The sequence below is a fragment of the Hydractinia symbiolongicarpus genome, chromosome 12 (assembly GCF_029227915.1).
Source record: "Hydractinia symbiolongicarpus strain clone_291-10 chromosome 12, HSymV2.1, whole genome shotgun sequence".
Classification (NCBI taxonomy): Eukaryota; Metazoa; Cnidaria; class Hydrozoa; order Anthoathecata; family Hydractiniidae; genus Hydractinia; species Hydractinia symbiolongicarpus.
The window spans coordinates 8129937-8148304 of NC_079886.1; the positions used below are offsets into that span (position 1 = coordinate 8129937).

An 18368-nucleotide genomic window follows, 5' to 3' on the forward strand; every position below is an offset into this window, starting at 1 on the left:
AAAAAAGTTAGTTATTTGGATAAAGTCAATATTCCCCTTCAAAAATAATAAATAGTTTCACCATTGGGAAGATCGTCGTCTCTTTAGTATAAATGGCTAATAAAAAACCCCAATTTTTTGATACAATAAAGGTATACCGTCACCTTAAAAAATTTGTAACTGCGACTGGGGTCTAGCTATTTTTTGCTTGAATTCAACCTTTGTTTTTTTCCTGTCAACATTGTTTTTCCCATTACTGTGTTAACATATAAGGGAGCAATAACAACAGCATTGCCAAATGCCACCGTTGATCCCAGACACCGTGTATACATATTCACTGTTTTCTTTTGATCCAATGTTATTATTCGCTCATGGTAAGTCTTTTTCTGATTCTATATATTATAGGCTAATACAACTGCAATAAAACATGGCTTTAAAAATCTCAAAAGTTTTGATAAGTGATAAAATTAATTTGAGCTGTAAGGAGCTGTTGGAAAAAAATTCTATAGAAGTGGATTACAAGCCCGGCCTGAGTAAAGAAGACATAACAAGTATTATTGAGGTATGTGTGCTAAAAGCTTTGCTTATGTCAATTGTTGTGATTATTTGAATTGGCGCATGGGCATATTTAAGTATTGAAATAAAACCCTCTTGAATGAATTTCTGATAAAGACTAAGAGCGTTCGTTTCAAGATTTTCTGTTTTTGTTTTTTGGAATTAAAAGGGATGCCTGTTTTGCCTGTTGTGTGCATATATAGACATACATATATAATGAAAAGAAACTGTCAGTGCATGTTTTGCTATAAAAAATTACTGTCTTAAATTTTTCCATCCATTGTGCAAAATTTAATGCCTAATGATCTCAAAAATATTTTTCATAAATCAAGGAACTGCAAAAGTTGGGGTTTCTTGATTTCTAAAAAAATCTGTTTAATTTTCAAAAATTAAATTTTTTTAGTCTTGAAAAAATTTATTTCTACAAAAATTACCAGTTTACTTAGCTTTTGTTGGTGTTCTCTAAGCACTTTTTGTGATAAAAATATAATAAAAATTCTACTCTGCACAGAATGTAACCTAATACATATATACCTTTGCTCTCGGACCTACAGATGGTCTTCTAAATTGAGAAGTAGACAGTCTTCTAAATTGTAAATTTGCAGCATGTTCAGTAGATTAAATAGTTACAGTCCATTTAAGCTTCTTTTAATGTGTTCGTGATAACGCCTTTTTTAATGTGTTCGTGATAACGCCTTTTTATGAGCATACTGCTTATAGGTATTCCAATTTCTCATTTTTTACCCAGTGACTAAACGTGTATAACGTAGCCTAATGTAGCCACAGTGTTTTATACTTTATGCACAACTATACACCTATCTCTCTCAACTCTGCACTTTTTAGTTCAGCAACGATTTTGAAGAATGTCCTGTTCTTCCAGTTTTAATTTGTTGTCACAATTTCTGATTTAAAAGGTACCATACAACTTGGACTCTTGTTTTAGAATTATGATGCGTTGATTATTCGCTCAGCAACTAAAGTAACTGCTGAAATATTTAAGCATGCAAAGAATTTAAAACTTGTTGGACGAGCAGGGACTGGTGTTGACAACATCGATTTAGAAGCTGCTTCATCACATGGTGTGCTAGTTATGAAGTTAGTTGTGTAACCTCTTGTTGTAGTTATTCTTTATCAACACCCTCTTATTTAACAGTATGATAAAATTTTGAAAAAATTTATTGATATCTTTTTTTGTTGGTTTTAGTACTCCATCTGGAAATACACTGAGTGCTGCAGAACATACATGTGCTTTGATTGCTGCATGTGCAAGGTAGAATAAATAAATGTTTGATCAAATATAGATTTTGTATATATATTATTATATTTAATTCAGCAATTAAGCCTGATAGTTAACAAGTGCAATGAGTGCATGCAGAGCTTACATGAAGCAACACATTAAGAATTACTTTCCATTAAAAATAATTTGCATTTTTATTATATTTTTCCGTTCTTAGGAACATTGGACAGGGATACGCTTCCATGCTTGATGGAAAGTGGGATAGGTCAAAGGTATTGAAATAAATTGAAACCATATGATTTACAATGCTCAATTGATTTGTGTGTGTATCTTATGGTAATTATGTTTTACCATTAGTTAATGGGTTGCGAATTAATGGGAAAAACATTGGCTATAGTTGGTCTTGGCAGGATAGGCAGAGAAGTAGCACACCGAATGCAATCATACGGAATGAAGGTTTTACAGTTATTTATTATTTGATTTGCTTTAAGAATTACTGGTGCATTGTTATTTTAAGCATTCCTTTCTTTACCTTATTCCAGCAAATTAACAATGCACAAGATCAATGAGGATTTTCAACTTAAGTTTCCCGGTCTTTAAAAAAGTTACTAGTTAAATTAGAACCTGTAATTAAATAATACATACATAGCTTACACACACATACTCCTTGGGCATTTTGTCCTGATACGGTTCACTCACCTAAAGTGATTAAGGTAGGCTGCAAGACAGCTAATATTTTAAATGTTTTTTTTTTAAAAAGTAACCTATTCTTAAAATAAAATAAAAACCATATTTTCTGATTCGTGTTATTTTAATGCCTTTGTATGTCAGTTGAGCTAAATTGCGTTAATTCTTTTTTTTAAGTTCTTAAATAGGCATTCACGTTCCTTTGTGTTAATTTCGTGATCGTTAATTTTGTGCATTATTAATATCCTATAATAATGTATTCCTTCACCTATTTTTTATTACATATATGACAACTGGCAATATATACATGACCTTAGGGTTCAAATGCTGCACTTATAAATGCAAATTTAATGAAAATCTTTGAACTTAATCTTTTTTGATTTTTTTTTCAGACCATTGGATTTGATCCATTAGTAAGCAAAGAAGAAGCAGATAAATTTGGTGTAGAATACATGCCCTTAGAGGAGATTTGGCCATTGGCTGATTTTGTCACTGTGCATGTGCCACTTATTCCACCAACAAAGGGTATGTATTTCCTGTGTTTTTTTTAAAAAGCATCAATGACAATAATTGTATATTTATGGAAGATTTCTGTTATGATAAAGATTTTTTTTTAGGGATGATAAATACTAAAGTATTTGACAGGTGTAAACCTAGTATGAAAGTTATAAATGTTGCCAGAGGAGGAATCATAGATGAAGCAGACCTTTTAGCGGCGTTAAATTCTGGCAAATGTGGTGGTGCTGCTTTGGATGTATTTGTTACAGAACCACCACAAGGTTTTCTTTTTTTTCTCATTTTTTACTTACATTGAATGCATATTTTAGCAATTTCTATATGTCTTGGAATTTTTTAAAAACAGCCAGGGATGTGTTGAAATTTGTTAATATTTTGGTCTAAAAAGTTCTGGATTTCTTTGATAAAAAGAGTTTACTCTTTTTTTACTTTTACAATTGAGAATTCTTTGTCCATAGAAGACGTTCAGTTTGCATTGCGTCTTTACTATTTGAGTGGACGATATCAAACTTAGATCTGTCTGCTAAACTGTATATTTTTGGGATAGATTTTTTTATTGTCATAAACTCCAATAAAGTCCTATAAAAGCCTTGGATTCATAAAGCCATCTGGAAAATTACCATGCTAAAAAAATTGACACATTTATTAGAAAATTGTAAAAAAATTGTCATGTGCTACCTTTACTCCAACAATTATTTGCGACAAGCCGGTAGACATTGCGTATTATTTTCTAATATACCAATCAAGTATTCTTGTCACCTGTAGTTGTCAGAAATAATACGTATACTTGATTATCGAAAAATAAATGATTTATTACGTATGAGAGTGGGGGAAGGGTCTTTTGATGAAGTTTAAAGAAGGTAGACTGGTAAGAAAAAGGTTAACATTCAGGAATTTGAACCTTTTATATTTTAGAAATTTAGTTACTGGTCTAACTTGATTTAGGATTTATAAATTATTTACTACATTTTACTATTTTGTGATGAATCAGTAAATTGATACGCTGGAAGGAAATTAGGATTTTCAAAATTTACTTGTACTTAATTTTTACAAAGACTTCGGCACAATGGTTGTAAGCGCTGCTGCTTATCCTTTGGCCAGAATTTATTTGATCTTGTGTCTTTATCATGATACGTTTGTCTTTCAGGTGTCAGCTTAGATCTTGTGAAACACCCTAAAGTGTTGAGTACTCCACATCTTGGTGCCAGCACAGTAGAAGCACAATTAAGAGTGGCAAGAGAAATAGCGCAACAAATTGTAGATGCAGTCAACGGGAAAGCAATGGTTGGATTGGTAAATAGTTTTAATGTTTTGGAGTTTTTGTCTGGTTAATGCCTCGCGAAAAGTTGAAAATTCGTTGTGTTTTTATCGTAAAACATGTGAATTTTTTTTTCTGTTGTTGTTCAATAATGTTGGTAGTACTGTTGCGTTTAAAACAGGGAGTTTTACGTCGACACATTTTGTTTACATTTCGAGACCTTAAACTGATTAGTGAGCCTGGATTTGATTGTGTATGAACAAAACGTGTAAAAAAGATTTTGATTTAATCCATCAAATACATCAAAAACTTTTGTTAGTTGTTCCTGGACCTTTGCTTTCTCTTCTTTATTCCGAAAATCAACTTGGGTTGATTTGTTTTTGTTATAAAATTAAGTTCATTTTTTTCTTCTTCTGAAAGTTTTTGGTTCGCTTGATCTTCCGCCATGTCGAAGTCTTATTTCGTTCGAAGTCTTGTCTAAGTTGTTGTGATTGAAAAACTTTTGTTTTGATTTGTCTTGAGTTTTTAAACGAATTTGATTGGTTAAAATAAAAAAATGTTGCAAAAATTCTCCTCAAAGTACGGGGACACGAGGAATTTTTCCTGATCCTCATTTGCAACATAAAATTTTGTTGCAGCAACAAAAAAAAAAAAAATTCAAATTGATTTGAATTTTTTTTTGTTACTGCAACAAAAATTTTGAGCGAAAAAATGTTGCAGAATGAGGATATTTGATGTGAGGACACAGTGAAACATTTTCATGCGATTGCAACAAAACAATTTTTGTTGTTGCAATCGCATGAAAATGATTCACTGAGTCCCCGTAGCTTAAGCCTTCATGCGAAACGTGGCAACATTACAGAATATCATATGTTTCGCTTAGCTACCAATATCGCGGGCGTAGAAAAAGAGGTGATTGATGTCTTGTGTCTTTTGAAATAATCCGTAATGCAACAGAGGTCTTCCGTGTCTTTTGAAATAATCCGTAATGCGATCAGTTCAAAACCTCTTTTTGCAATTCTTTTAAGTTCTGTTGCTCGTCTGTTTCTTGACTTTGCGGTAACAACAACTTTAAATCAAACTATAGGTATGGCTGTATGCTAGTCCAAAACTAATTTTTAATCTTTTTTAGGCGTGTTAATGTGTATGACTGGTATGCTTATAACAACATGTGAAGTTTTAGGTCCACTAATTACTCTTTCTGTGATTTTTTTTCCAAATATTTCGTGAGTTTATATTTTTATATTTTTTACATGTTTATATTCCATTAGGTAAATGCTCCAGCACTGTCCGATTCTTCTAATCCTGTGTATATACCTTGGATTGCAGTTGCAGAAAATCTGGGAAAACTTTTTAATTCTAGTGACACTCAAGTCAACTTATTCACAAATTACGAATCCACATGCGGAGTTGCAAAACTAATGGCTGCTGCGTTCTCTCTTGGTATTGTTAAGCGTGAAAATCCCTTGGCTAATTTAATCAATGCAACCTCTCTTCTAAAAAAAGCTGGAGTACAGGTAGATTTGAGTACTAGAATTCTGCACCAGCTCCACAAAGTTTTGGCTGACGATAAATGTTGCTTAAGTCTCTTTTTTTTGCAGGCTAAACTGTTCATCATATGGCTTCAGAGCGTAAAATCTTTAGAACGTGTTAAGAATGTTAAGGGCTTTGTCAATACCAAGAAGTATTGAAGTACTAAAAAACAATTTAAGAACATGTGAGAAACCCCCCAAGAAGCGTTATTTTCTCGAGAAGACCGAATGAACGTGCTTGCTTGCTTGGTTTATACTAATGTGTCAATCAAATCACCTGTAGCCCTAAATACCATAGTCTTCATGAAACATACTTAACTTCTTTTTTTTCTAGTTCCAGTTCTCCTTTTTATGTTATTTTTTATTTCGCCTTCAGGATGACGTGTTAATTATCAGCTTTTCGTTTTTAAAGGGTTTAAGCCTTTTGTTGCTTTTAAAAACGTTGCTTATATGAAAGCGTATATAACACTGTTGTTCGTGTAGGTACAACTTCTTCACCACAATCATGAAGCCATATCTATTGCAGTTGATGGAAAGGAGGTTCTTTCTGGAGTTGTAGTTAATGGTAAACCAGCCTTATCTTCGTTCGGTTGCGTCCAACTTTGCAGTCCTGTTGTGATGACAGCAAATTTAGTGACAGCATCCTCGACAAGTCTATCTCCATCAGCGTTGATGAAAATGTTTAATAGTATTGAGATTAGTTGCATCAGTACGGGCTCGTGTGGTTCAACGTCGGTTGCCGTCGCTTCAGTTGAAGGGAGTGTGAACAATCTTCAAGATCCACTTACGTTCATAGAGTTATAAAGTCAGTAATAGGAGCGAAATTAATAGACTTTGTATTTCTGTCTGTTTAAAGTTCTTTTTTTCTATACTTTCTAATACTTTGTAAGGTTTTTTACCATATGTTTTACTTCCATGTATGAACGGTAATTCAATGCTTTTTAAACTTTGACGTAATCCTTAAAACAATTTATGCGGACGTTTAGTAACTAAATAACCGCCCTCTGCTGAATAAGCGCCCCCGATTGGCTTTTCTTCTAAGTAAGAAATTTGTTTCTTTGGGGACGTATTTGAACACTACCTTAAAAGTTGATTAATTATTTTCGCGAGGTAAAATTTTCGCCGATCAGTCATATTTTTCAAAGATTTTTGTTATGCCAGTGAACCATTTTAAGGTTTTTCGCGGATAATAATTTTTTTCGAATCTACTAGTTCTTTTTCGCAATTAGAAGGGCCGATTTGAGGTAAGAAAACCTTCAACTGAATTTGTCGTATCACACAGAATGACCATTATTTTATATCAGCTACAAAAAGAAAAAATTTTCCTAAAAAAACATTTCCCGACGAATAATTTTAGCGAAAAAAATTTTCTAGTAATTTCAGATTTATTTTCGCGACTTGATTAATATTCGTAACCTCACGAAAATTAATCAACTTAGTGTATTTTAATGTTAGCTAGATTATTATAATTTGTGTTAACATAAAAATGTTTTACATGCTGAGTTGCGTACAGTTTTACAGAAATGTCAACACAGTGTTACTACTTTTTGAGTCAATTCGGAATAAGTGCCCGTTTGGAATGTTTTTAGTTTTTCGACAGCGCCCAGGGCATTTGTGCATATAACTTCATTTTTGACAACACTTTCCAATGCGTTTATTCTAGGTTTAATAAATACTTCAAATAACTCTTAATACTTATTATATTCAATTTAATGTTATATATTTATAGACGATTATTTATAGTTTAATATTTGTTAGGAATGACATTATAAAATGTCAGGGAATATTTATTTAGTTGTTATTGTTTTAAAGGGGTGTTAAATATGTCGTCTTTACCTTCAGTTTTCTGCTTTTAAACTGTGTAAAATGATAACCATGTCCAAGGAAGGGGGGATTCGAACTATGACCAATGTGTTATTAGTTAAAACATGTTAGGCGTTCGGAAATTTCGTTGGTGTTTATTTTATCTGACCTTTCGAAATATTTGAATTGGCTGCAATTTCGGGTGCCTACTCTGTCCGAAAAAAAGTCAGGAATATCAGCATTTTTTTTATGTCCAGAAAAATGTCAGGAATTTTAGAGGTTCAATCTATTTAGATTTTCCTTCTCCAAAGGTTGACTTTGTCGGATGTATTTATGCCTACTAAGGTAACCCGTGCTACTGCTGTATTATTAGCATGATTTTTATGCAGTTCTGTCATTATGCTTGTAAATTTACATGTGTTTTTGCGCAATCTTGAATCCTGAAGAATGTCTACCTGTCCAAATTAAAAATTTCGATAAGGGACGCAATTCTGCGAGGACGATCTGAAACGACAACGAAACGGAGCTATGTCGTCAGCTTAAATAAATGGCCGTTCGATTATCCAGGTACGAGCAGGCGATTGGTTAATGGTTGCATGGCCTGTGCAGGCAGTCGCTTGGGTTGTTGAGGTAGGGGCAGCACGGTTGGTGGCATTGATCGCATCGTTGCAGTGGCCTGAAGTGCAGCCTTGTTCCCAGGGCTTGTAGCTTTTCTTGATACAAGGATGCAAAAAAAAAATACAGCTCCTGGCATCGAGGTTGGCCTGAAGTGCTGACACTGTCAACGTTGCGTGGAAAGTTACAAGGAGCAGTGCTGCAGGCGTTCTAGTAAGCGTTAGGTGTAGGATAAACCATGGCTGATTCCGGAAAAGTCAGTCTGAAATTTAAGTAGAAGTTGTCTGTTCCTGCTCGACCTTGTGTGTGAGTGTGTAACTGTTATAGGTGCGCAGTTCAACCACGGTACCAAACAGTTTTATTCTGGATATAGCAGCGATCACCCACTTTGAGAGGCGAGAGGAGCGAAAAATGCTCATTGCGGATCTCGACAGAGTGGTAAAAACGTTGTTCCATGCTTTGCGCCAGACTGGGGGGGGGGACATACTCATTTGTTAACTTTTTCAAACAGCTGGCAAACGCAAAAGCATCCCGTAGTGGTGTGCTGGTGATATGCGACAGTCTGGGTCGAGAGTATTGAGGAACCGGCCTGTATCAAGCTAGATGGCTCCGTGTAGGAGCGAAAACGACGTTTAGTACATTTGACTGCTACCTCAGCACGGTCATTGGATTGTGGGATGATAGGAAGAGGATAAAGGATATCGCGGATACACCAACGAGTGAAAAATCACTGGTAGTTAGTTTTTGAATTCCGGTGTCCACTTATGGTGACGAGGACACAAGATTGGTCGGAACGGTTCTACATGGTCATGCAGTTGAGCATAATTAGCAAATAAGTTGATGAGCCCAAACCAACCTTGGATATCAATGGTTGACGTAGGTGTTGGGGGACCTTGGATGTCATTGTAGAATTTTAATAGTGGGTCCTGTTGTTGATGATATGGAGAAAGGGCATAAGCAAAGGGTATAATTAAGCATATGAAATGGCGGTCACTGTCCCTGAGCGGTACACTATGGTATTCGTTCCATGCGTCTGTGACGGACTTTTAGGTACTGTGAGGTACATGTCTGGTAAGATTAATTCGGCATTATGAGTTCCACGTCCGCAATATTTGTTAATAGGAGACAGATCCAATGTATGGCGTTGTGATCCATCGGGCTTCCTGGTAACTACTATTTGGTGGCACAATTTGACGGGCTTGTCGAAAGGTGTTCTGTCAATCACTCCATGGGCTCCGTCGCAGAGGATATCAGCATGTACTTTTTCCTGCCAATCAGAGTGGTACGGTGGCATACCACAGGTGTAACACTATCTTGGAGGTGCATCTCTACTTATGGGCCGTTCCTTCATTGTGGAAATGAGCTTACTCCCCGGGTACTTTTTGTATATACATTTATTTGTCTATACCGACCGGCTCCGGGAACTACGGGAATCCACGCGTTTTCGGTTTCCGCCGATTTAAATGCTTTTATTCGGCGTCTGATCGAAAGTGATACCATTATTACATTTTTTAGAAGCCTGTGCAAGTAGCTGACGGTGTTCTATGGCCATGGCGCCTATGAGACGACTTCTGACGTCGTAGTACATTGAGACCGGAAGGACTAGACCGATGGCCACCTCTTTTGGCTCGTGGAACCACGTGATTTTCGTGTAAGGACCTTATTAGGCTGCAAAAAGCCATATTGTAGGATCTCAGAGCTACAGGCGTGGCATATGCTGTGGAACTTCGTTCTGAACTTTCAGGTTTTAGCCTTTTCCTGCACTCGAGTCGCAAAGGTGCGAAATGGTTCGTCAGGTTCTTGGTGCAATGCGACTAGGTCGGATATGAGCACAACAAGAGCAACTGGTTTGACAGCAATTGACTTTAGGGTTTGGAGAGCATATTCCAGCTGTATTGCAGTAAATGTAGGGTGTGCCCGGAGAACGATATTTTCCAAGTCCTCATATTGGTGCACTTAAGCAAACTGCTCAGGTGCAGTGGCTCAATTATGCGAATGTCATGTATCAGGATAAAAAAAACGTAAAAAGTAAATACACCGGCTCACAGTTTCAAAAAATTACTGCGCGCGCATATCACAACATTACGTAATACATATGCGCGCGCAGAAAAGGCAGTAAAGTATCTTTCGCTCAGGGAAGTCAAAGGCAAAGAACGTTTTATTTCAGAACTTATACTTAGATTTTTCAAGAAAATTTGGTTATAATGGATCCACCAAGTAAAAAAAGAAAACGATCAGTGACGTGTGCGGTTTTGAATTGTGCCAACAGCGAGTACAACCTTGAAGTTTGGAGAGATAACATCTGTGATGTTCACAATGTTATCAGACGTTCTGATGCATGCTCATGTAAAGAACCTTACAGGTGAGAAAATATTTTACACAAGATTAAGTGTTTATAGCCAGAAACTAGCAGTAACTAGCAAATACCAAAGGCAATAAAGGGTAGCTTTTAGGTCTTGCTAAAGGGCTAGCTAGCTAAGTATATATATATATATATTTATATATTTATATATATAGCTAGAGCTATATATATATACTATTTTTTTGTTTTTATTTTTAGCTTGTTCACCTTTCCTTCTAAAACCAAGAGAGCTGATGCTCATAATAAATGGAGGCAACTTATTAATCGTGCCAGCCCAAAAAATCCAGCAAAATTGATGACAGCTAGACCCAAACAACGGGTTTGTTCCAAACATTTTGTTGGAGGGGAACTATCATACGAGCATCCTTATCCAACTCTATGTCTTGGTTATGAATCAGCTTCAAGGACTGAGAAGTTTGTACCCTCTGCAACACGTCGACGAAAGTTGTCATACTCAACATCGTCATCAAAAAAACAAACATCTAAAACGGAGAAAGTGGATCCCAATATTGAAAGTCCTTGTATTAGTAGCGTAGCATCAAACAGTGACATTAATATTGATATTCAATCTTGTATTTCTTCACCATTACCAGAGTTATTGTCACCTAATAGTACAGTATCATCTATGTTTTCACCCCCACAAGAGATGATTTCACCTAACCTTGTTTCACATCAAGATAATGCAGATTTTATAGTTTCGGATTCAACTAAGGAAAGAGAATTACTTTTAAATTCACTCTCTGAAAATATCTTGAAACTAAAGGCCAAAAACAAACTTTTAAAGAAAAAAATCAAGTCACTTACCACAACAAAAAATTTATTTAAAAATCAATTCAATAAACAATCTGCCACCCTTAATATGTTACATAAATCTGTTAACAATTGTTCATGCAAGTTACCTTTATATAAAAGTCTATTAAAATCAGATAAAAAATGTGACTTTTACACTGGTATTATAACTCTCAAATTATTTGCACATGACATAATAACACCTTTGGTTCGCAGAAGATGGAGAGGTGTTAAAAAAACTTCAACTGGCATATTTCGTAATTTTAAAAAAATACCCAAGAGATTTGGCCCTGCTCGAAAGTTATGCAGCAAAGATGAATTTCTTTTATTTTTAATGAAACTGAGACTTGGTTTACTAAATGAAGATTTGGCAGACCGTTTTAGTATTTCAGAAGGTTTAGTCAGTGGTATTATAGCATCTTGGCTTAAAGCTTCTTCGTCTGTTTTATCCAATATGGTTGAGGTTCCGGAAAAAGGCAATATCACAGCAACTTTACCAGAAAGATTCAAATCAATGCCTGACATTCATTCTATTTTAGATGCTACTGAAGTTTTTATTGAAACACCTAAGAACTTGGACTTACAACGGAGTACTTGGAGTCAATATAAACATCATAATACTTTAAAAATCTTAGTTTGTATTGCACCAAACTCATCGATCATTTTTTTATCAAAGGCTTATGGGGGAGCAATATCAGATAAAGAGGTTACAAACAAATGTGGTTATCTTGATCTTGTTCCTAGCTATTCTCAAATTATGTATGACAAGGGGTTTAATTTAACAAAGGAATGTGAAAGTCGTTTTATCTCAATTGCAGTACCTCCTGGTAAAAGAGGAAGTGCCCAAATGACTCCTGCGGAAATACGAAAAACAAAACGGATTGCAAATTTAAGAATCCTCGTTGAACAGGTTATTAGAAGACTCAAGTCATTTCGTATCTTAGGTTCAGAGTACCCAATCAGTATGAATAAACTGTTCGATGATGTTGTTATTGTGTGCGGAGCGTTATGTAACCTTAGAAAATCTATTATCTGATTTATATATGAATATATTATATATATATTTTTATAAGGTAATATTTTTTATATATTTACACTTCTATTAAAAAATTATATTATTACTTGTGTACATTTAATACATAGGAAAGAATCAGAGTCCAATGGAATGTCTTCTTCAGTCCTTATCTTAACACAACTAAAGTGAAACCAACCATTACATAAGTCACACATTACACTGTTTTCATCAAATGAATTTGGAATATCTGCAATGCTCTTTGTACAAATGCTACAAACATATAAGTCTTTTTTAGCTTGGCGTTTTTGTTTAATTTTCTTTGTTTTTCCTTTATCATTTGTCTTTTTGAGTATATCCACTGGGCTTTGATTGTTTATGTCATGTGTGTTTTCTTTGTTGTTTTCAGTGTGTGTTGGATATATTTTCTGTATTTTTTTATTATTTGGTGAGCCACTGTCAGTGTCATAACAGTTTTCGTATATTAGTGCTGGTGCAAAATGCTTGTACCAAAATAAATTTAAGCTTTGTATAATATTGTCGAAAAATTCTTGTTCAAACAAAATTTTTTCTATATAATGGCCATGATGTGTGAAGACAAAGTACCAACAATGACTAAAACTTGCAATTCCGAGTTGACCTTGTATTTGATAATAGTGACTATGGTTTTTTTTTAAAGAAATGTTTCCATCTTGGTTTTCAAGCTGCTGAAGGGTTAAGACTGAAGGCTTATCATCTCTGATAGTGTAGGGGCACTTGATTTCTACCAAACCCTATCCACAACAATTACATTCAATTTTTAAATCAGGCGAAGCAGATATATATGGGTAATCTTTAAATACTATTGACCCCACATCCGAAAATAAAACATTTTTATGACCACGTTCCTTTAAAACTTTAACAACAGCAGTTTTTGCATGTGGCTCGGTCGCTGTACCGTGACGTGTCGCAAATGTTTCAAAGGGTTTAGCACATAAAAGAGAGTTGACTATGTTTTTTGAAGATTCATTCTCATTGTTTTCCAATGTTTTCACTCGAGAGCAGATTTTTTTAAAGTTTGAAGCAGTCAGCCTGCCTTCCCTTTGATTATACCATTCAGTAGACTGCGACTGTGTCCTTGTGTTAATTTCAATAGCTTTTATTTGTGTATTTTCTATGTTAATAGACTTTGTAAATATTTGAACATTTTCCTCGCTTGTTTTATTGTGATCGATTTTAAACTTTTTTGCTATTTGCTTTATTCCAAGAGGCATGTCTTCTGCCTGTTCAACTATATTTTTTCGCTTAGTAGTGCCTGTTAATAGCTCAACAAAGCAACTATTTGGAGCAAGTGTTTTTAACCTTTCAAAAAGCTTGGCTCTGACATGCCTCGGATCTGTGGAAATAGAGTCAGTAGAAAAGGATTTGTATGCCTCATTAGTAATGTATACATCACGTTCTGTTGATTTATTTCCTTTTCTATAATGATGTTTGTGAAAGGTCATGTCACATATTGGTCCATTAATTACAGTGGTTTTAGTCCCTGTGGGAACATTCCATTTAGCAAGTAAACTAGTTGAGCCAGGTTTTGTAGCTCCAGTAGATACAGCAGCCTCTATTCGGAACAACATAGCAATCACATGGTTGCACCCTCCCAATAATCCAGCCACACACGTACAATGAGCTGATTTTATTCTGCCCCCTGGTCTTGCTCCATCTTTTTCAATAATTGCCCATACATGATACGGTTTGTTATGGATACTCTGGGAAGGAGTAACACGGCACCTTAAGACACAATATTTAGATTCTTCACAAATGTCATTATAGAAAATTTCTTTAACAAAGTTGCAACGGAAATATCTGTAGGATTTTCCTTCCTTGTACTCCGACTCCAATCTTCTTATCAAGCTATCTGTTTTTTGTAAAATTTTTAAATAACTCTCGATATTTGTGTAATAAACTGATGGCCATTTTCGTAAACCACTGCCTTTTTGTTCTGCCAACCAACCGTTTGTGATATCTAACGGATCGGGTATGTGTTCCTCTTCGACAACTAACTTTTTTTGATACTCAGCTAGAAGTAGTCTTTCGCGTCTTTCAACATCTCTATCTATGGGAATATTTTCTTCGTAGGCTGAGAAAGCTCTGGAAAAAAATATTTTTATTTAAAAAACAAGGTATTCACCACTCAAGCTATTCAACACTTGACTAAAGAACAAACCTGCACACCAAAGTTTCAAAATCTCCCTCAGTTGACTTGGAACGAAGATTTAAATAAGTTTTTAGTGCATTTTCACTCCACATTTTAAAATCTTGCAACGTATTTTCCTTATAAAGGGATGCTTCTAAGTTCGATGACATAATTAAATTAACTGTATATTTGTTTTCCACTGATAAAAATCGAAAGAGAAAGTAATCGCAAAAAAACCCACGTGCGCTACTTTAGACAGCGTGTTTACGAGTTGATAAATAGATATCTACTTTGCTTCTTTTGATCTGGTATTTACACTGCTTTCTCAGTTTTAAAACAAAGATGGAAAACGATACAGCGATCTTTGGTTTCTCTTGCGCTGCATGCGCCTTATTTTTGTTATACATAGATGAATTATAGCTGAAAAAGGTATTATTACATCTAGGTAGAGGCATTATTATTTGTTTTTTATCATATCAAAGCTTAGTTGGGTGATTTTTATGATTTCCAAGGCAAAAACAAGCTAGGGACTCGTATTTCTACGTTGTTTGTTTACATTCTTTACTGCCTTTTCTGCGCGCGCATGTGTATTACGTAATGTTATGATATGCGCGCGCAGTATTTTTTTGAAACTGTGAGCCCGTGTATTAATATCAGGTCCAGTAAAGATGAAAACATGGATAAAGACCATTAAAACCAGTAACCAAAATATACTATGGAATGAATATTTTCATCCGAAAAATATAATATAATTATACAACAGAATGTCTTTTTATTAGTAGGGATATCTCGCGATCAGGTTAGACGCTTAGTAAAAAGGATTGATTCTGACTTTTATACTCTACAAATTCCCCTAATACACCCTTAGATAATTCTCACCTAAAATAGCACCATGAATAGGTCTATTACAATTAGCTCCTGGATAATTGCGACCAGAAAATAATTTTTGCTCCGGATGGTTGACTGTTTTCTATTTAGTGAAAGTGAGGAAAATACATTTTCGGTGTTGAAGAATTCTGATTGTGCCAACTTACTCTGGTAAACTTTTTTTAGTCTTATACCACGAGGGACACGAGGTAATATTTTTCAGAAATTCAATTTCAATTCAATTTTGTTGACAAATGTCAAAACACACCTGTCCAATATTTAACATTTTATCACCAAGGAAAGAATTCGGTATATTACCTGCATTCTGATTGGTTGGGAATGCAAAAATGTTGTCTTAGAATTGTTGCGAAAAGTTGCAACATGAAGATTTTTTCAGGTTATTTTTAACCAGTAATATTTTTTTGTTACTCACAACATTCAATTTTTAATTTTAAGGGATAACATAAATCTATTACTATGACATGGCACTAACAGCTGTATTACGTAATAGTTGCGTGTAGCATTAAATAAATACAGTTGACTCTCTCTATCTCGACTACCCTCTATCTCGAACATCTCTCTATCTCGAACCAAAGTCTCGGTCCCTTGGACATTTGTGTAGGCTCTAAGCTATTTTCCTCTCTTTATCTCGAACCTCTCTATCTCGAATACCTCTCTATCTCGAACCAAAATCTCGGTCCCGTCTGACTGTTCCTCTCTCTATCTCGAACTTTTCCGGATTTAAGAACCTATTTACACTAAAAATCGAATTAAAATGTTCCATTTTCGAACGAAAATGTTTGACGTTTGAATTCTAAAGTCACTCACAAAACATTGTTTACAGTGTTTTGAACCAGAAACCTTCTTGAGGTGAAGATGTCGGCTTTAAAAAGAAAACTCAATAACGTTTCTTTAATTCAAAAATGTCAAATAATTCGGGAAATCGAGAAAGGAATGTCAACCAAGGAGGCAGCAGAAAAATACGGGATCCCCAAAAATACAATTTCAACTTGGATGAAAAAAAAACATAAGATCCTACAAAGCTTGGAAGAACAAAAAACCGCGTCTGGTTCGAAAAAGGTTCGAGGCTGTGATTATGAGCAGATAGACAAGGCTGTTTTCAAATGGTTTACTGTTCAAAGAAGCCAAAACATTCCGATCGATGGCAATTTGATAAAAGAAAAGGCACTCAGTTTTGCTAAAAACTTTGACTGTTCAAGTTTCAAGGCTTCCGATGGTTGGCTGGACAAATGGAAAAAAAGGTAAATAACATAGTTATAATTTTCATTTCGTGTATAAAAACAACGTGATTACATATCAAACACTAAAATTACAGCTTCTGTTTTTTCAAAATCTCTACCATTGACTTTTGCCCGGATAAGCTTAGAACACAGGGGACCTGCATTCCATCACCATCTCCAAGATTAACTGCCTTTGCAGTAACAGTTATATCACATCTCCCAAATTGATCAGCACGGAGAAAATAAAATATGTTTTTAGCAAACTTTCCATTTTCTCCTAACGGCAAATGTCCGACTAGTTTCCCATCTTTTTTAACGGCTACAGCGTATTTGTCGACAGGGTTGTGAGGTTCCATTTCTCCTTGTAGTTTTTCTTGTTGGACTGGTGTCCATAAACTTTTGTAAACATGGTACCCTTTTATGTAAGATGTAATGTCAGTGGAAGACAAAACGACGAGTGGCATATTTTCAGTTAATTCAATTTCTTGTCCCAGTAAATTTATAGCCATATTACAGATTCTACTACACTCCACGTGTTCAACAATATAATTTGTAAACAGATAAGAATCGAATCGAACCAATCTTAAAATTTATGTTCGATTGTGTTATGTTCGATTAATATTAAGGGCTGCTTTACACGAAACATTTTTATTTATTTACTTTTTCAGGCACAGCATTTCCTTGAAAGTTATCGGTGGTGAATGTAAGTCAGTTACAAATCAAATGACAAGCTCCTGGAACGAAACCACGCTCCCAACCATTCTGTCGAATTACAAATTGGAGGACACTTTCAACGCAGACGAATTTGGTTTGTTTTACCAATGTCTTCCCGAGAAAACATACCACCTCAAAGGAGAAAAGTGTTCTGGGGGGAAGAAGAGCAAGTTGAGATTCACTGGAATGGCCGCAGCAAGTGCTACTGGAGAAAAGTTGCCAATGTTCGTCATTGGCAAATCAAAAAAACCTCGCTGCTTTAATAACATCAAACATCTCCCTTGCCAATACACATCACAAAAGAAAAGTTGGATGGATAGTGAAATATTTGAAAACTGGGTCCGGAAACTGGACCAAAAGTTTCTTGTAGACGGGAGAAAAATCGTTCTTATAATCGACAACTGTCCAGCACACCCATCGATCTCGAACTTAACAAACATTCATCTCGTTTTTTTGCCCCCCTAACACAACGTCTGTGTTGCAACCGATGGACCAAGGTATCATACGAAGTCTAAAAGCGCATTACCGAAGGAGAGTTGTACGTTTGCTGTGCAGTGCTTTGGAGAACAACAAACCTTTGCCAAAGATTTCAATTTTAAGCGGAATGAAGATACTGGCTGATTCTTGGGAGGCTGTAACTAAACAAACCATCATCAATTGTTTTAAGAAATCTGGAATCTCTTCTACAGGACAACAGGATGCTATTGCTGATTCGGATGACCCATTTAAAGATCTTCAAGAAAGTTTGGATGATTTAAGAGAGGCTGATCCATCATTGGTACCAAATGATCTCAGTGCTAATGATCTTGTGACCTTGGATGATGAGGTTATCGCAACCGCCCCTCAAATCTCTAATGAGGATATTATTGATGAATTTCGGAAATCTCAGGACGACGAAGCTGAAGACGATGGCAGTGACATGGAGGATGATTCATTTGATATAGTTGTCGAAAAACCATCAAGATCAAAAGTCGAGTGTAGTATTGATCTTTTGAAAGATCTAGCAATGTGTTGCGAAAAAGGCAATGAAA

General features: G+C 35.2%; 3 protein-coding genes across 3 annotated transcripts; 2 read left to right on the forward strand and 1 right to left on the reverse strand.

Annotated features, from left to right (window-relative positions):
• Window positions 1–384: 384 nt before the first annotated feature.
• Window positions 385–7710, forward strand: LOC130621698 (D-3-phosphoglycerate dehydrogenase-like). Its single transcript, XM_057437030.1, has 10 exons — window positions 385–541; window positions 1478–1629; window positions 1739–1804; window positions 1989–2043; window positions 2129–2227; window positions 2851–2983; window positions 3076–3237; window positions 4122–4267; window positions 5504–5749; window positions 6248–7710. The coding sequence occupies exons 1-10, from the start codon at window positions 407–409 to the stop codon at window positions 6566–6568; spliced, it is 1515 nt and encodes a 504-aa protein (XP_057293013.1). The 5' UTR covers window positions 385–406; the 3' UTR covers window positions 6569–7710.
• A 2584-nt stretch (window positions 7711–10294) lies between these two features.
• Window positions 10295–12880, forward strand: LOC130621699 (uncharacterized). Its single transcript, XM_057437031.1, has 2 exons — window positions 10295–10544; window positions 10743–12880. The coding sequence occupies exons 1-2, from the start codon at window positions 10387–10389 to the stop codon at window positions 12367–12369; spliced, it is 1785 nt and encodes a 594-aa protein (XP_057293014.1). The 5' UTR covers window positions 10295–10386; the 3' UTR covers window positions 12370–12880.
• Window positions 12881–13118: 238 nt separating this feature from the next.
• LOC130621700 (uncharacterized) lies at window positions 13119–14790 on the reverse strand. The gene is made up of 2 exons (XM_057437032.1): window positions 14546–14790; window positions 13119–14469 (listed from the first exon to the last, which is right to left on the reverse strand). The coding sequence occupies exons 1-2, from the start codon at window positions 14683–14685 to the stop codon at window positions 13119–13121; spliced, it is 1491 nt and encodes a 496-aa protein (XP_057293015.1). The 5' UTR covers window positions 14686–14790.
• Between the last annotated feature and the right edge of the window lie 3578 nt (window positions 14791–18368).

Excerpts from the sequence above, each read along its gene's own strand:
- LOC130621700 (XM_057437032.1), bottom strand. The coding sequence starts at position 14,685 with ATGTCATCGAACTTAGAAGCATCCCTTTATAAGGAAAATACGTTGCAA. Across the intron at positions 14,470-14,545 it reads TTTGAAACTTTGGTGTGCAG|AGCTTTCTCAGCCTACGAAG; the intron begins GTTTGTTCTTTA and ends ATTTTTTTCCAG.
- LOC130621699 (XM_057437031.1), top strand. The coding sequence starts at position 10,387 with ATGGATCCACCAAGTAAAAAAAGAAAACGATCAGTGACGTGTGCGGTT. Across the intron at positions 10,545-10,742 it reads TCATGTAAAGAACCTTACAG|CTTGTTCACCTTTCCTTCTA; the intron begins GTGAGAAAATAT and ends TTTTATTTTTAG.
- LOC130621698 (XM_057437030.1), top strand. The coding sequence starts at position 407 with ATGGCTTTAAAAATCTCAAAAGTTTTGATAAGTGATAAAATTAATTTG. Across the intron at positions 2,044-2,128 it reads GAAAGTGGGATAGGTCAAAG|TTAATGGGTTGCGAATTAAT; the intron begins GTATTGAAATAA and ends TTTTACCATTAG. Across the intron at positions 2,228-2,850 it reads TGCAATCATACGGAATGAAG|ACCATTGGATTTGATCCATT; the intron begins GTTTTACAGTTA and ends TTTTTTTTTCAG.